A 15,001-nucleotide genomic window follows, 5' to 3' on the forward strand; every position below is an offset into this window, starting at 1 on the left:
AAAATAAAAGCTGAAATCTTCTGGTTGTCCACCTCTGATAAAGTTCCTTTCTTAATGGAGTTCCCATTTTCATACCATGTAATGCTTAGAAGTTAATTAAAAAGTGCTGTTTAAGCTGCTTTGAATCTTCTGTCAAGTTTCCATGGCTTGATGTTGTCTTACAATAAATTACCCTTTTTGTATCTTACATCTAATCCATGCCATTTTCTTGGATTTCAAAAAACCTCATTTTATTGCCCCCACTACACACCATCCTCTGAAAACAAAAATCACATATTTTCAAGCATTGTTCAAAAATAAAGCATTTTTGCAACCAATTCTTGCTATGAAACAATATGCACACAAAATGTATTTCTTAAATCCCATAAAATCCTCCAACATGAGGCAAAATGATAGTGTTTAAAAAGTGGCTGCAGACTGCAACATTGTCATTCAAAGCTGTTTTTTTTGTCCATTTCAGTTCAAAATACTAAAACATTTAATCACTAAAGCATTAAAAAGAATTTACACTCTATTTATTTCGTTCAGCTTACCTCTTCAGAAATATATATACCCCAAAATGTGCATACATTAGCAGCTATAAACATTACATGGCATATCACACTATGTCAGCTTATATGAAAACGTACAAAATGTGAATGTATTCAAAAAACTATTCTGCAGTTACTATCTTTAAAGCAAGACATAAAATCATTATGAAGTCTTGTAAGCATAACACTGTTTCAAACAGAAATAAATATATAACACTTTCTGGTAAATTACAGCAGCAAAAAACAAGAGGCATCCTTTTTTTTAAGCAAGACTTTCACCACTATAGCAGCTGTTCAGACCTGAATTCCTCTCACAGCCTGCTTTATATTTTCCAGTAGGGCTTTATTTTCTGGACTCTGATAACGATCTTGATTTGTATACATGTCCGTCAAAGTGGTCACGTAAGCATCAAAATTTTGTTCATTGATTGGTTCCTACGAGATATTAAATAGTAGTTCATATACAACTTTTATTGTTGATTGTATATTCATTTAAGCATAACACACTATCATAGCATATTGCCACCATTTTTATAATATTTAAAATGCCTATTTAGATCTTACTTTTACAGGATACATTGGAACAGACCCACTGTGCCTTTGTTAGCAGTTAAATTTATCTTTATGGTTTCAGTGTTGTTACCACAAATATCCAACTGGTTGAGGAACCATAAACATAAAAAAGACATCTACTGTATGAGGTGAACTGAAGATCTCCAAATTCCTTATCTTGTGCTCTCAATCACTTACCATATGTGGCAGCTGGATATTAGCTAGACTATGAATTAAAGACTGGCTTAAATTGGCCAATTCATGAAGAAGAGACTCATTTTGCTGTTCAATTACTTTGTTCTCCTCTTCTATCGTCTTCAAGTTGCTCTCCATTGTGGTAATCTAAAATGGAGAAATTTGTGGACAATGTAATATAAGGCAAGCCGTTATAAAGCATGTGTTTGTGAAGTGAGTGACAACAGCAATACCAGAATATAAAAGGGCCTTTTTGTTTAAATGAAAGTGTTTCACTTTTTTATAATTTTAAGAGGGTATTTTGCTGTGTAAAACTGCAAATTTTATGATTTTAACAGCTTGTCTTTTTGAATAGTGGAAATACTGATTTATCTTACATTTGATTGTACTGGCTTTGTATGGATCTAATCTTTTAAAAATTAACATTTTTTTAATCTAAAGGCACTAATGAGGGCCTCAATCCTGAAAGATGATCCATGTGTGCAGACTTATATACTTGCCTTGACCCCAGCTGAATTAAGTGGAGGTACCATATGGGAATAAGAATCTACCTGTCTCCGTGAAATTGCAAGATCAGGACCAATGTGAGTATATCATTTGTTTAACATAATTTTTAGTATATGTCATATTAACTAAGTGTGCATAATTCTTTGCTGATACTATTTAGTTCTTTGGGATTATATTTACATTCAACCTATATTGCCAAATGATTATTCTCACAGAATTGAAAGGGAAAGTTAAAGAATTACATTCTTGCACAATTGGCATAACAAATTAATGGGTTAGAATATTTTAGTACTATTCTTTATTTTAGGTATTGCATTATGTTACTAACAGGCTTTAGCATTTGTATTTAACGACAAATTGGAATTTATTGCATTTTATTAGCAATGTATTTGTTGTTACGTAGTCTTTATAAATATATTTTTTTTAAGTCTAAAGGACTTAAAGACAGAATTTATGAAATTTGATTACCGGCTCAAATAGTTTGAAATGTAGGAAAAGAAATGATGTGCTGCATAAAAATGTATTCCTTTTGGAGATATTTAACTATTTCCAACACCATTCCCCTTTTTTAAGTACCCCAGGTTCTTGTGCTCTGTGAGTGCAAACTGTGGGGGACTGAATAGGAGGACTGGATGTAAAATCAAAACAAAAAGCAGTCAAGTAGCACTTTAAAGACTAGCAAAATACTTTATTAGGTGAAGTGGGTCTGTCCCACGAAAGCTCACCTAATAAACTATTTTGCTAGTCTTTAAAGTGCTACTTGACTGCTTTTTGTTTTGATACTGTATAGACTAGCATGGCTTCCTCTCTGTTACTATTCAACATGCATGGCTGTAAAATGTAATTTCAATGGCAAGCGCATGCATCTGTGACCCATCAACCTCAAAAAAAGAGTTGTTTTTTTTTTTTTTTTTTTGTGAAAGAGATAAATGAAACTGTTCATAATACAGTTCTTGATCTTCTGAACAATTTGTGTGGACCCCAAACAGGATGAAGCTGGGCTATGATCTGTTGTTACTGCCATTGAGAATGGTCACTGTACTTTTATGGGTATAGCAGTTGCTGCTTCTGTATGTACTCCCTTTGCAAACTGAATGCCCTGGGCACTGCTGTGTTCTCCTTCTATACTCTTTTGCGATACCAGCATCTATTAATGATTTAGTGGTCTGAGAGTTTAACAGATATGAAGGTTGTATAAAATCATATCAAAAGGAAATGCAAAGATGGTTGCACAGGTCACATTTTGGTAGCAATTTTAGAAAAAAATATTTACCCATGACTTTTAGTTTTTTAAACTGGTGCTTGCTGTGGTGGGAAATAACTACTTAACAGCATCACAGATATTAAGTGTGTATATGAAAATTAAGAACACATGAAATATGAGCAAAAGTGTGAAAGAAAACATTTTTTCTTATGACAGTTTTTTGCCCATATTTCTTTTGATTAATCATATGTAAAAAATAGCTAAATTTAAGGCTTCGTAAAACTGTTACCTGAGTTCTGAGTTTAATCATATCAGCTTCCATTTGCGAATTGGATTCATTTAGTTCCTTGATTTCTTCATCTAGCTGCTTAATTTCTTCATCATTTTCTATACCTATGCAATATAAAAATAAATGATTTATTAAAATCATTAACTTGTAAATCTGTATTCTGCAAAAGAATCATTTTATATTTGTAATTAAACTTAATAAAGTAAAAAAGTTCAGAAACATTAATTCTTATCAAACTTTCCAATCACATTTATTCCCATTCTTGTCTCTTTTAAGATCTATGGGAATTTTCTAGTAATACTGGTAGAAACAGCTTAGGGAGAGATAAAAACCTAATACTCTCCTTTAAATATACTGATCATATCTTTGCATGATTAGAAATGTAACTCTGCTAAGGAATCCTGCCACATTATCACCCTTGACCTTTTTAAAAATACTATGTCTCTTGCCCTCTAAGGGAATCAAAATAGCTGAACAAGGCAATAGTTTCAAGTCCCCCAAATCACTTGCTCATGTAATCAGGGGAAAAGCTTCACAACACAGAAAAACTATAAACTGTAAAATACCACCATCAATCTGGACCCCCTGCAATTTGCCTATGGTACCTCCATTTTCTAATGCTTATTACCTGATGTTGTATGGTAATGTTTTCACAAGTGACTTAAGCATTCAGGGGCCAGATTTTTAAAGCTATTTAAAAGAAACAGATAGGTGTTTGCTGAGATTTTCAAAAGCACCTACATGCCTAAGTAACAATAATTTCCACGTCAGAGAGGGACTTTAGAAACCCCAATCAGTATCTACCTGTATCATTATGCGCCAGAGTACTTAGCTACCAAAGTCCAACATTCAAATGCCAGTGCCATTCCAAAACTTCTCGGCCACTCTCTGACAATGGAGATACTAAATTCCCTGTGTCTATGCTTCTATTGTTAAAGTCTTCAAGGCACCTAAATTTCAGCAACTGAATGTACACCCTCTTGTATAAATCCTGACATACTTAACTCACACCTAATCCTAGTGACAGAAAGATAGCTGTGTTAGTCTGTATTCTATCAAAACAAAAAAGCAGTCAAGTAGCACTTCAGAGACTAACAAAATGATTTATTAGGTGATGAGCTTTTGTGGGATAGACCCACTGTTCCACGAAAGCATGTCACCTAATAAATCATTTTTAGTCTTTAAAGTGCTATTTGACTGCTTTTTTGTTTTGATCCAATCCTAGTGAGTTAACAATGTAGGCATTCTACTGTTTATCTCGTCCTTGGCAGGTGAATATCCTGTAAGCATATTCAGTAAGGAAGTAAAATCCACTTACACAAGACTAAATGCTGGTAACATCTAGCGGAATTTTTGGAAGTCTTTTTGACCCATCACTATCTTTACACACTCAGCAGCAGATCTGTCAGTGATCAGCCACACACCTTCTATTCATCTCCTTGTTGGTTATCCCATACTCTGATAACCCACCACCATTCCTTCCAAGATACCTTTCTCAAGGATATTCCCATCTCTGCACCTGATTGTGACCAAAGTACATAGGTACGTGTTTGCTGATTTCTGATTCTCTCCATTAATATTTCTAACATAACTGCTCATTTTTTTTCTGTCCAGGTGATATAAAAGGGCAACACTGGATAAGCATTAAAGAAAGAGTACATTTTGAGAAGGGACTTGAAGGTGGATAAGGTGGCAGGTTTATGAATTTTGGATGGCAGCATATTCCATGTGTAAGGGATGTCTCATCAGAGACATGCTGTTTGCAGACGATGCTGCTGTAGTGTCGCACACAGAAGACCAGCTTCAAAAACTGCTGGATCAGTTCTCCAAAGCGTGCAAGGACTTTGGGCTTACCATCAGCCTAAAGAAGACAAAAGTACTCGGTCAGGATGTTGCTGAATCCCCATCAATCAGCATTGACAACTATACGTTAGAGGTCGTCCACGAGTTCGTTTACCTCGGGTCCACCATCACTGACACCCTGTCGTTGGACACTGAGCTAAATAGGATCAGAAAAGCAGCCACAACTCTGTCCAGACTCAGCAAGAGAGTGTGGAATAACAACAAGCTGTACACTCACACCAAAATGCAAGTCTACAGAGCCTGCATCCTCAGCACCCTCCTTTATGGCAGCGAGACTTGGACCCTGTATACCCGTCAGGAAAAGAGGCTGAATGTCTTCCACTTGCGCTGCCTCAGGCGCATCCTTGGAATATCATGGAAGGACAGAGTGACCAACACCACCGTCCTCGAGCAAGCTGGAATCCCAACCATGCACACCCTCCTCAGGCAGCGTCGACTCCGCTGGCTTGGCCACGTCCACAGGATGAACGATGGAAGGATTCCAAAAGACATCCTGTATGGTGAGCTAGCCTCTGGCAAAAGACCTCCCGGACGCCCCCAGTTGCGCTACAAAGATGTCTGCAAGAGAGACCTCAGAGAGGCAGACATCGAGCTGGACAACTGGGAAGAACTAGCAGATGACCGCAGCAGATGGAGGCAGGGGTTACACAAGGGCCTTCAGAAGTGCGAGATGAAGATCAGACAGCTAGCAGAGGAGAAGCGAGCGCACAGAAAGCACAATAAGGACTTGCCAGACACCCACTAAATCTGCAAGAGATGCAGCAAGGACTGTCACTCTCGTGTGGGTCTTCATAGTCACAATAGACGCTGTAAATGAAGTCCTCAATTGAAACTTTAAAGGGCGCGATCCATAGTTTATGCAGACTGAAGGATGCCTACTACTAAGGGATGATACTAATGGTTCAGGAAAAATAAGCACTCTCATTAAATAAAATTCCAGATTTTTAAGATGTGTTGCTGGAGCTGTGTTGGTCCCAGGATATTAAAGATGCAAGGTGGATGAGCTAAAAACTCTTATTTGATCAACTTCTGTTAATAAGAAAGTTCGAAAGCTTGTATCTCCAACCAACAGAAGTTGGTCCAATAAAAGGTATTGCTTCATTCATTTTGTCTCCCTAAAGTTTAAAAAGTGCTCTTCCTTGGATTGTCTATGAACTGCTGAAAGTGCTTTTCATGCAATTCCAACATGGCTGGGATGTAGGATGAGGATGGAGCTTCATGACATTGCTTTGCCCATGTTTGTCCTGGAGCACAACTGGTAGGAAGTAGTTTTGTATACTTTCCATTGGCCATTGTGTATAGCTTTCCATTGGCCAATCAGTTCCCACCCAAGAATGTGGACCTTCACATTGGCCAGATGATTTCTTGAAGATACTTAGCACAAGACCCTACGGATCTGACTGTCAGAAGTGCTGGGCCACCTACAACTTCAGCTGAAACCAGTGGGGGTGATGAGTGCCCAGCACCTCTGAAAATCAGGTCCCCATCACTGCTGAGTGGCTAAGCAATGTGGGACCCACTGTCCACCTGGGATCATCAGACTTGAAACAGCATTTTATTAAATAGGGAAATATTTACACAGCTACCACTGTGCAAATCCAGAATCTCCTCAAAGAAGCCAATACAATTTTTCAGGCTTTCCCTGGTATAAGTCAGGCCAGAGTCTGATCTATTGTATTTCTGGCTCAATAGCATGGAAGTCAGTTGCATTGCTTTGTAATACGACCTCCTCTGTGATATACTCTAAGAAAGACTTACTTAAAAATGCCCACACAGCAATGTCTCTTTTATCTCATAAAGAGGTAGTATTTAGAAGAGAATGATTAAAATTTTACCATTACTGGCCCGTTGTTTTATTGTTAGCATCTGTTCTCCAGACAGCTTTGCTTTCTTCATGGCAGAAGTGGCTCTGGGGCATCCTGATAGACTGTGAACAAAGAAAACAAAGAGCCTATTAATTGTAATAGGTCATTGACTGTCAACTAAAAGTATCATGACGATAACATCCAAGAAGAACTTTATCTCTGTTCTGCACCAAAATTATAGGATATCTGGTTCTGAAAGAGAGGGAGAAGTTTCATAAATGATTTTTTAATTTTACTCTTCTTCCCCTGCCTCTTTTTGAATGTGCAGATTATATATAAATACAAAGAAAAATACTTCAAGTGCAAAATAACTAGGGAAAGAACAATACAGCCTTTAAAGATATGGTACCCATAAACACAGAGGCTGTTTATGGTAACCATAAACACACTACAAAAATAACTTCAAAGTTGCTTACTTCAAAGTATAACTTTAAAGTAAGCAACTTTGAAGATGAGTGTCTACACACACCCTACTTCAAAATTAAACTTTGAAGTAGGGCACTACTCCATTCCTGGGAATGGAGTAAGGACTTAGAAGTTAGGCTCCCTTCTTCGAAATTAACTTCAAAGTAAGGGAAAATGTGTGTAGACTCTCTGCTGGCTACTTCGAAGTAGTGCCTAACTTTGAAATTCACTTCAAAGTTAGTTCCTAGTGCAGACACACCCAGCAAGTAGATAAGAAAGTGTTATTTAATCCTTCTCATAGCACAAGAACTAGAGGTCACAAAAGGAAATTAATAAGCAGCAAGTTTAAAACAGACAAAAAGAAGTATTTTTTCACACAATATACAGTCTGAGGAACTCCTTTCCTGAGGATGTTGTGAAGGCCAAGACTATAAAAGAGTCCAAAAAAGATCTAGATAAATTCATGGAGAAGAGCTCCATCAATGGATATTAGCTAGGATGGGCGCGGATGGTGTCCTTAGTCACTGTTTGCCAGAAGCTGGTAATGGGCAAGGGGGGATGGATCCTTCGATCCTTTTCCTTTGATCACCTTTTCTGTTCACTCCCTCTGAGACACCTGGCATTGGCCACTGTCAGAAGACACAATACTGGGTCAGATGGAACTTTGGTCTGATCCAGTATGGCTGTTCTTAATGTTTTTTTGTTATCTTCTAAAAAGTTACTGCTTAAATGTGCCATTTAAGCAAAATGCCATTTGCCTGTCCCACTCTCTTTCTATTCAGAAATGCAAACATAAGAACTCTCAATTTCAAGAGCAGAGGTAACTGGCTAGCTCTAATTGTGTATTTAATAACTCATTCTTTTGAATAACTAATGCTTGTTAAGTATGCTCACTTTTATAGATATCACCAATTCATGTATTTGAATTGTTCTTTTTTTAAATCACTTTTTAAATATGTGAATTGCTTTGGCTCAGTTTTTTTGAGGACTTTAGAAAAGAGCATTCTCCACCCATGAGAAGAGCTGCATGAACTACATGTAAAATGAGATTTAACCCTATATTTCACAGTCACTCCTCAACAATCTCACTATCTATGCAGAGTCCTAGACACTATTTTGGGGACAGGTGTTCTATATAGGAAAACAAAAGATTTTTTATAATATGTTTTTGAAATTAGGAGTATTTTGATTAAGAAAATTAGGTGTAGCAGTCCATTTAAAACAGAGAATTAAAACTCTGAGGCAATTTTTCGATATACAACTACAATCTCAACAGAATCTCAATTCAGTATCACTGAAATATAAGACAAACAATATATCCAACAAGACCAAACAGCAGAAATGTAGCACTTCAAAGACTAACGAAAGGAGTTATTCGGTGATGAGCTTTCATGGGACAGACCCACTTCATCAGATCAATCTCATTTCCAATACAGACTGACATTTATAAGTACAGTGGATCAAAAAAATTGCAATAAAAACTGAAAAATCAAATACATAGGATTGAAGGAGGGGGATGAGGGGTGGGGTGATGTTAATTGTCCTGCCTGAGATAATTATGAGCATCAAAGGAAGGGAAGCAGTCCTTGTAATGCGTGCGGTAACTGATGTCTCTGTTCATGTCATGTGTTAATGATCACCACTTGATAACAGAACACCACTATGCACATTGGACAGACTGAGCAAAACCTTTGCCAATGAGCAAATGGACACAGAGCAGACATCAAGAAACTCAATACACATAAGCTGGTGAGTGAACACTTCAATGGAGTGGGCCATTCTGATAAAGACATGAGAATTTGTGTCCTGGAGCAAAAAGAATTTAAAAACAGATTAGAGCGATAAATTTGTGAGTTGGAATTTATATTCAAATTTGACACATTAACATGTGGTATGAACAGAGACAACAATTACCTCATGCATCACAAGAACTGCTTTACTTCCTTTGATGTCCATAATTATCTCAGGCAGGACAGTTAACATCTCCCCACCCCTCATCCCCCTCCTTCAATCCTATGTATTTGATTTGTGAATTTTTATCACAATTTTTTTTGGTCCTCTGTACTTATAAATGTCAGTCTGTATTGCAAATGAGACTAATCTGATGAAGTAGGTCTGTCCCATGAAAAGCTCACCACCAAATAAATCATTTTATTAGTCTTTAAAGTGCTACATTTCTGCTGTTTTGTTTTGTTGGAGCGCAGACTAACATGGCTACCTCTCTGTTACTATTCAACAATTTATCCAGTTAACCTTATACAGTCTTTGATTAATACCCACGATAATGCAGAGGCACTGTATTATATTGGGCATCCAAGAAATCTGTTGAGCCAAGATACAAGATACCTTCCTAATCAACTTCAATTCAAGCAGCAGTTCCCAGCATTTGTAAATGTGATCAAAGTAATACAGAAACTCAAACATAATTGTTGGAGGGAAAGCACGACATCTGACTATATCAGATTTTTAAAAAAAGTGGAGGAAATCCTGGCCTGGCTCACATCAATAGCAGTTTTGCACAGGCTTTAGAGGACCCAAGATTTTATTATGGATTTTTTTTAAAAAGTGTCCCTAAGTGTGGGACACTTAAAAGTGTGCCTACATTCCCCAACATGTTTAACTGTATCTCATATTATTGCCATCTTCTAATCACACCAAGCAAAAAAATATGCTATCAGAATGAATTCTAATTGTTCTGTTCCATAGCAACAGAGAGGTAGCCGTGTTAGTCAGTATTCTAACGAAACAAACAAGCAGTCACGTAGCACTTTAAAGACTAACAAAATAATGTAGTAGGTGATGAGTTTTTGGATCTGAAGAAGTGGGTCTGTCCCACAAAATGTCATCAACCTACTATATTATTTTGTTAGTTTTTAAGGTGCTACGTGACTGCTTGTTTGTTTTGTTCTGTTCCAGTAAATGAAAAGAATGCTGAGCCAAACTGTGCTCACACTCAGTAATTAACTGTGGGCACAACACTGTTCCCACTATTAAAAATCATGCTTTTAACATGGCACCATGTAGTAGACTCAGCAGGAGGAAAAGTATGTATAACATCATTACAAGGGGGAGTACTATGGTCCTATTCTATCAGTCTTTAAAAGCACTGGACATTCTGAAATGTTTACAAAAGCAATTCTACACTCTTTGAGCGTATATTCAAGATTTAGTAACTCAGGCATAAGTCCAGAAACAGAATCAGCAGAGCAGTTTCTTTTTCTACAAAATAATCTACCTATGCACAATATGGATAAGGTAGCTTTTCCATCATTTGAAGTTCTTAAATACTCACTTTCTTACTAAACGATATACTCCAGTTTCACCACAAGTTATCAAGCATGATCCAGCAATCATGTGTCATCCAGGAGGTCAAACTAGATGATTGCATTTGTTACTAGTGATCTTAAAACTAATATCTTTTAAAGACTGATGTTCACTCATTAAAAATGCTACTATGAATGCTCTGAATGATCGCATCTATAAGGTATGATTTATTATTAAGCAGAAATGATAAAAAGGATGTTTTTCACAATTTTAATCCTTTTCCCCTCAAAAATTTCCAAACTCATTTTACTAGTTCTATTATTGAAGCAAGCTACAATAAAATATTATTATTATTATGTGTGATCTAGCAGATAGGGTTCTAGGGTAGAAAATAGGAAACCAGGGTTCTGCTCCCATCTCTGCCACTGACCCACTACATGACCTTGGGCAAATCACTTTACTTCTCTTGCTTTCTTCATGTATTTTGTCTATTTAGAAGTAAACTTCTCAGGACAGGGACTGCTTCTTGTTATGTATGTCACAGTTCCAGGTTAGCAGCGCCTTTCTCTCCTTTGTGGTCTCCACCAGGGCACCCACTTCAATCTACAAGTAGGGACTTTCATCCCTCTCCTTCGAATAGCTGATTTAGGTTTGCAATCTACACCTCCCCTACCCATCGCTCACTGTCATTGCATTAGGTCTAACTTTAGTCCAGCACATGCAGTAGACTTGCTCCCAGGGATAATGACAGTGTAACCAGTGACCAGTCAGACTTCATGGAGCACAGGATGTGTGTTTTTGGATAAACACATTATAGAAACTAAAAATATAAAACAAGTAGCAATCTATAGGCACGCTAGCTTATCAAGTGTCACCCATCTTCCTCATGGTTAGTCTGATTGGATCCAGTCCGTAAAGCCTCAGGATTTTGCCCTTTTGCAGGGCTGGCCTTAGGGAAAATGCCACCCTGGTCAAATCTGCATTTTGGTGACTTTGGTCCTGAGATTGTGGTACTCCCTATTGTCCCTGGTCCCCCATGAGCTCCCTAGGCTCCCCACACTCCCCTCCCAATCCCTGCACCTTCCTCCTGTGACCCTAACCCCTGCACTGTGGCCCCTTCACTTCTACCCACTGCACTTCCTGTGCCACTGACGCATGCACTATGCTCCCTTCACTCTTATCACCTGCACCTCCTGGGCACCAACTCCTGCATTGTGCTACCTTCACTCCTACTTCCTACTCTCCCGCCCATGTCCCTAACCTCTGCACTGTGCCCCCTTCACTCCTACTCTATTGCACCTCTCTGCTGTGTTCCTAACCCCTGCATTTTTCTCAGGGCTGCTGATGTGGGGGAAGAGGAGGGAAGGCAAAGGGAGCAATTGTCCCTGGGCCTTCAAAGGGGCCTGGAGCTGCTACTTCGGCAGTGGCAGCAGCCAGAGTTCTGGACCCCTTTGAAAGACAGTGGCAGCACTGCTCAGCCTGCCTGCAGCTGTCAAGGAGGGGAGGAGTGGGGGGCAGCATGGGCTGACTGCCCTTGGCCCTGCCCCTTCTGCTTTTGGCCCCACCCCTTCTGGGTGCAGAACCATCCCTCACACCTAGCCTCGGGGCACCTATCAGCACTGCTGATTTCTCTCCTGCAGCCATATGGAGAAACGGGCCCACCTGGATATGGAAAGCAGCTGGCATCACTGCTTGCTCCCACACTGGCCCACTTCTCCTTCACCCCAAGCAGCCCAGGGTGTGCACAAGGAAAGGGAGGAGAGCACAACTAGGGACATGCTCTGAACACAGGGAGCCTGGGTGGTGTGTGTGGAGGGAGGGAGGGAGAGCGAGCACATGCACACCCGCGTATATCAGTGTGCTCGCTAAGGCTGTGTCTACACTACAGAGCTTTGTCGACAGAAGGGACCTTCTGTCGACACAATTCAGGGAGCATCTATGCACCCAAAAGCTTTCTGTTCACAGAGAGGACTTCTAGTTGCTGGGCAGCCCTCTTTGCAGAGCTGCCATTCTGCTTTCTGGCACCAGAGGGCAGTGCAGTCTGGCAGGTCTCTGTCCACAGAGGAAGTTGCGTGTAGATGCCCTCTGGTGACAGAGATTCTGTCGAAATTCCTCTGTCAACAGTAACTTCTGTGAACAGATGCTTCTAGTGTAGACATAGCCTGAGAGAGCACTTGGGGAGGGTTGGGAGCCTGTCGGTTTGTGTTCAGACACAACCAATGGAAAACAGCTTTACCTGGAGCCAGGCAGCAGCACATACAGACCTCTGGTCCTGTGTCCCCAGCTCGCCAGGGTTGCAGAGGGAGTTCAACTCCCCCCCACCCCAGCAGACAGGAGGAGTGGGAGGGCGGTCTCAGTCCAGAGTAGATGGGGCGAAAGGGAGGGCTTAGGGACAGCAGCAGCTGCACATGTAGAATAGGGGAATAGGGGAACCCTGTTCCAGACAAGTCACTAGGCTTGGATGGTTGGTTATCCAGCTGCCCCCTGAAGCTCAGGTCTCCCCACCCCCAACAGTGCCGCTTGCCTGCCTGCTTCTGTATCAGCTGATCGAGTGGGAAATCCTAGTTCTGCTGATGGCACCTCTTTTGCAGGCCACCCTAGGCAAGTGCCCTCACAGCCCACCCCAAAGGCTACCCCTGTCCTGTTGGCTACAATCTTAGGTCACTTTATGAAGGTCCCTACGTCAGTTTATGATGACTCCTTATACCAAAGATCCTTTCTATCTCCTAGGTCTCTTGGACTCAGTCTGAGCCAGTTTATGCAGTTCCTCCAAGGGAGTGGTACTTCTTTAAAATTATTTACCCATCCCAGGATTTTCAGTACTACCTCACACTCTGATTTTAGTGTCGAGAGAGAATTTGTCATCCTTCTCCCATGTAGCTAGAATACAAGCCCTGGTTCACAAAGATAAAGATAACATTTATATCATTGATACAATACTCTTGAAAGAGATCACCCATCCATTACATCTGGCACAATTTGTTTGTACAGCACTTAGCAGGGGCCTGACCTTGTGGAAAAACTGCATTTGGGGGAAGAATTGAAATAATAAAGATTTAATGGCTTTATGGATCACAACTATGACATGATTAAAGAGTGGCATGGAGACATTTGCACAGAGGCTTTCGAGAGAGATGTGTCACTGGCACAACAAAGGGAATGGAGGGTGACTTGATCGTCTTGAACCACTCTTTTTGCCCTCAGTTTATGCATTTATGCCATATCTGGGCTATAGCAGGTTGAAGGGTCTGATTTGCAGGGAGGACGAGGAATCTGATCCTTAGCTATCATATCTTGATGGTATTTATTTTGGGACAATAGTAGAGAAGAGCCCACAGAAATCCAAATGTGGAAGTGGCCAGCCTGTTCCTCTTCAGTAAGGGATGGTCTCCCAGAGCACAGGCTCTTTGGGGCTTTCACTACGGTGATGTTTGTGTTGCCATGCAAAAAATATCTCCTCGTGACAGAAATATGATCTTGCACTGTTGTGATGTGCCATCAAGATATCACCAATGGTGAACTAATTAAAAATTCTGAGTAACAGGCATACTGGTCATGTAAGACAGACACCAGGTCTAGCACAATGGATGCAAGAGTGGCTGGATTGGAGGAGTTGAAGGGAAAAAGAGAGGTACATAGAGGAATATGGTAGAGATGTCCCATATCCTAGCTGAGGATGTCCAATATCCTGTTAAGGAGGGTGAAAGTCTTGGGGTAGGAAAGCAAGCTAGAGTAGAGAGAACGAATTCCATAGTTGGGACCCATCTTCCAGACAATGTCATGGTATCTTCCTGCATGGAGGATAACCTTGCAGAGGAAATTATTAGGAAGGCACAGGTGATAACAGTAGGGATTTGATTATTAGACATTCAGATAGTTGGGTTTGTGATGACTGGGAGAGCTGCATAATAAATTGCCTGCCTGGTATGAAAGCAGCAAATGTCTTGAGACATACAGGTAGTCTTATGTAGTGCTGGGGAGGACCCAGACTATGTATGTACCAGTGATATAGGGAAAAGGGAGGAAAGCAGTTCTGGAGGACATATTTAGGCTCCACTATACAAGAATGAGGATGCTCGTTAGATGGAAATTAAAAAGAGCTGTCACAAGGGCTAAAAGCCTTTAAGCCACATGGAGGCTATTTAAAAATACCAAAACTGAGCTCCAGACTAAATGCATAGCCTGTATCAGAAGATAATATGGTGAATAAAGACCTTGGCTAAACAGCATGCAAAAAAGCAAGTTTTAAAATTTGTCAGTCAAATCCCAGCGAGGATAACAGGAAGGTTCACAAACTCTGGCAGGATAAAAGCATAATAGGGTAGGC

General features: G+C 40.0%; 1 protein-coding gene across 3 annotated transcripts in view; it reads right to left on the minus strand.

The window, feature by feature from the left end:
- Nucleotides 1–824: 824 nt before the first annotated feature.
- The window catches only part of MYT1L (myelin transcription factor 1 like), a 178,346-nt gene continuing 164,169 nt past the window's right edge, over nucleotides 825–15,001 (minus strand). For 2 of the 3 annotated variants that reach the window (XM_074988935.1, XM_074988932.1), the window contains exons 18-21: nucleotides 6,976–7,067; nucleotides 3,278–3,381; nucleotides 1,281–1,424; nucleotides 825–965 (exon numbers count right to left, since the gene is read on the minus strand). In XM_074988935.1, coding sequence (XP_074845036.1) covers nucleotides 825–965; nucleotides 1,281–1,424; nucleotides 3,278–3,381; nucleotides 6,976–7,067 — 481 coding nt within the window. Of the gene's footprint in view, nucleotides 966–1,280; nucleotides 1,425–3,271; nucleotides 3,382–6,975; nucleotides 7,068–15,001 lie in introns of all 3 variants that reach the window. The other variant, XM_074988934.1, reaches the window with a different exon arrangement.

This window comes from Carettochelys insculpta, chromosome 3 (assembly GCF_033958435.1).
Source record: "Carettochelys insculpta isolate YL-2023 chromosome 3, ASM3395843v1, whole genome shotgun sequence".
NCBI classification, from domain to species: domain Eukaryota; kingdom Metazoa; phylum Chordata; order Testudines; family Carettochelyidae; genus Carettochelys; species Carettochelys insculpta.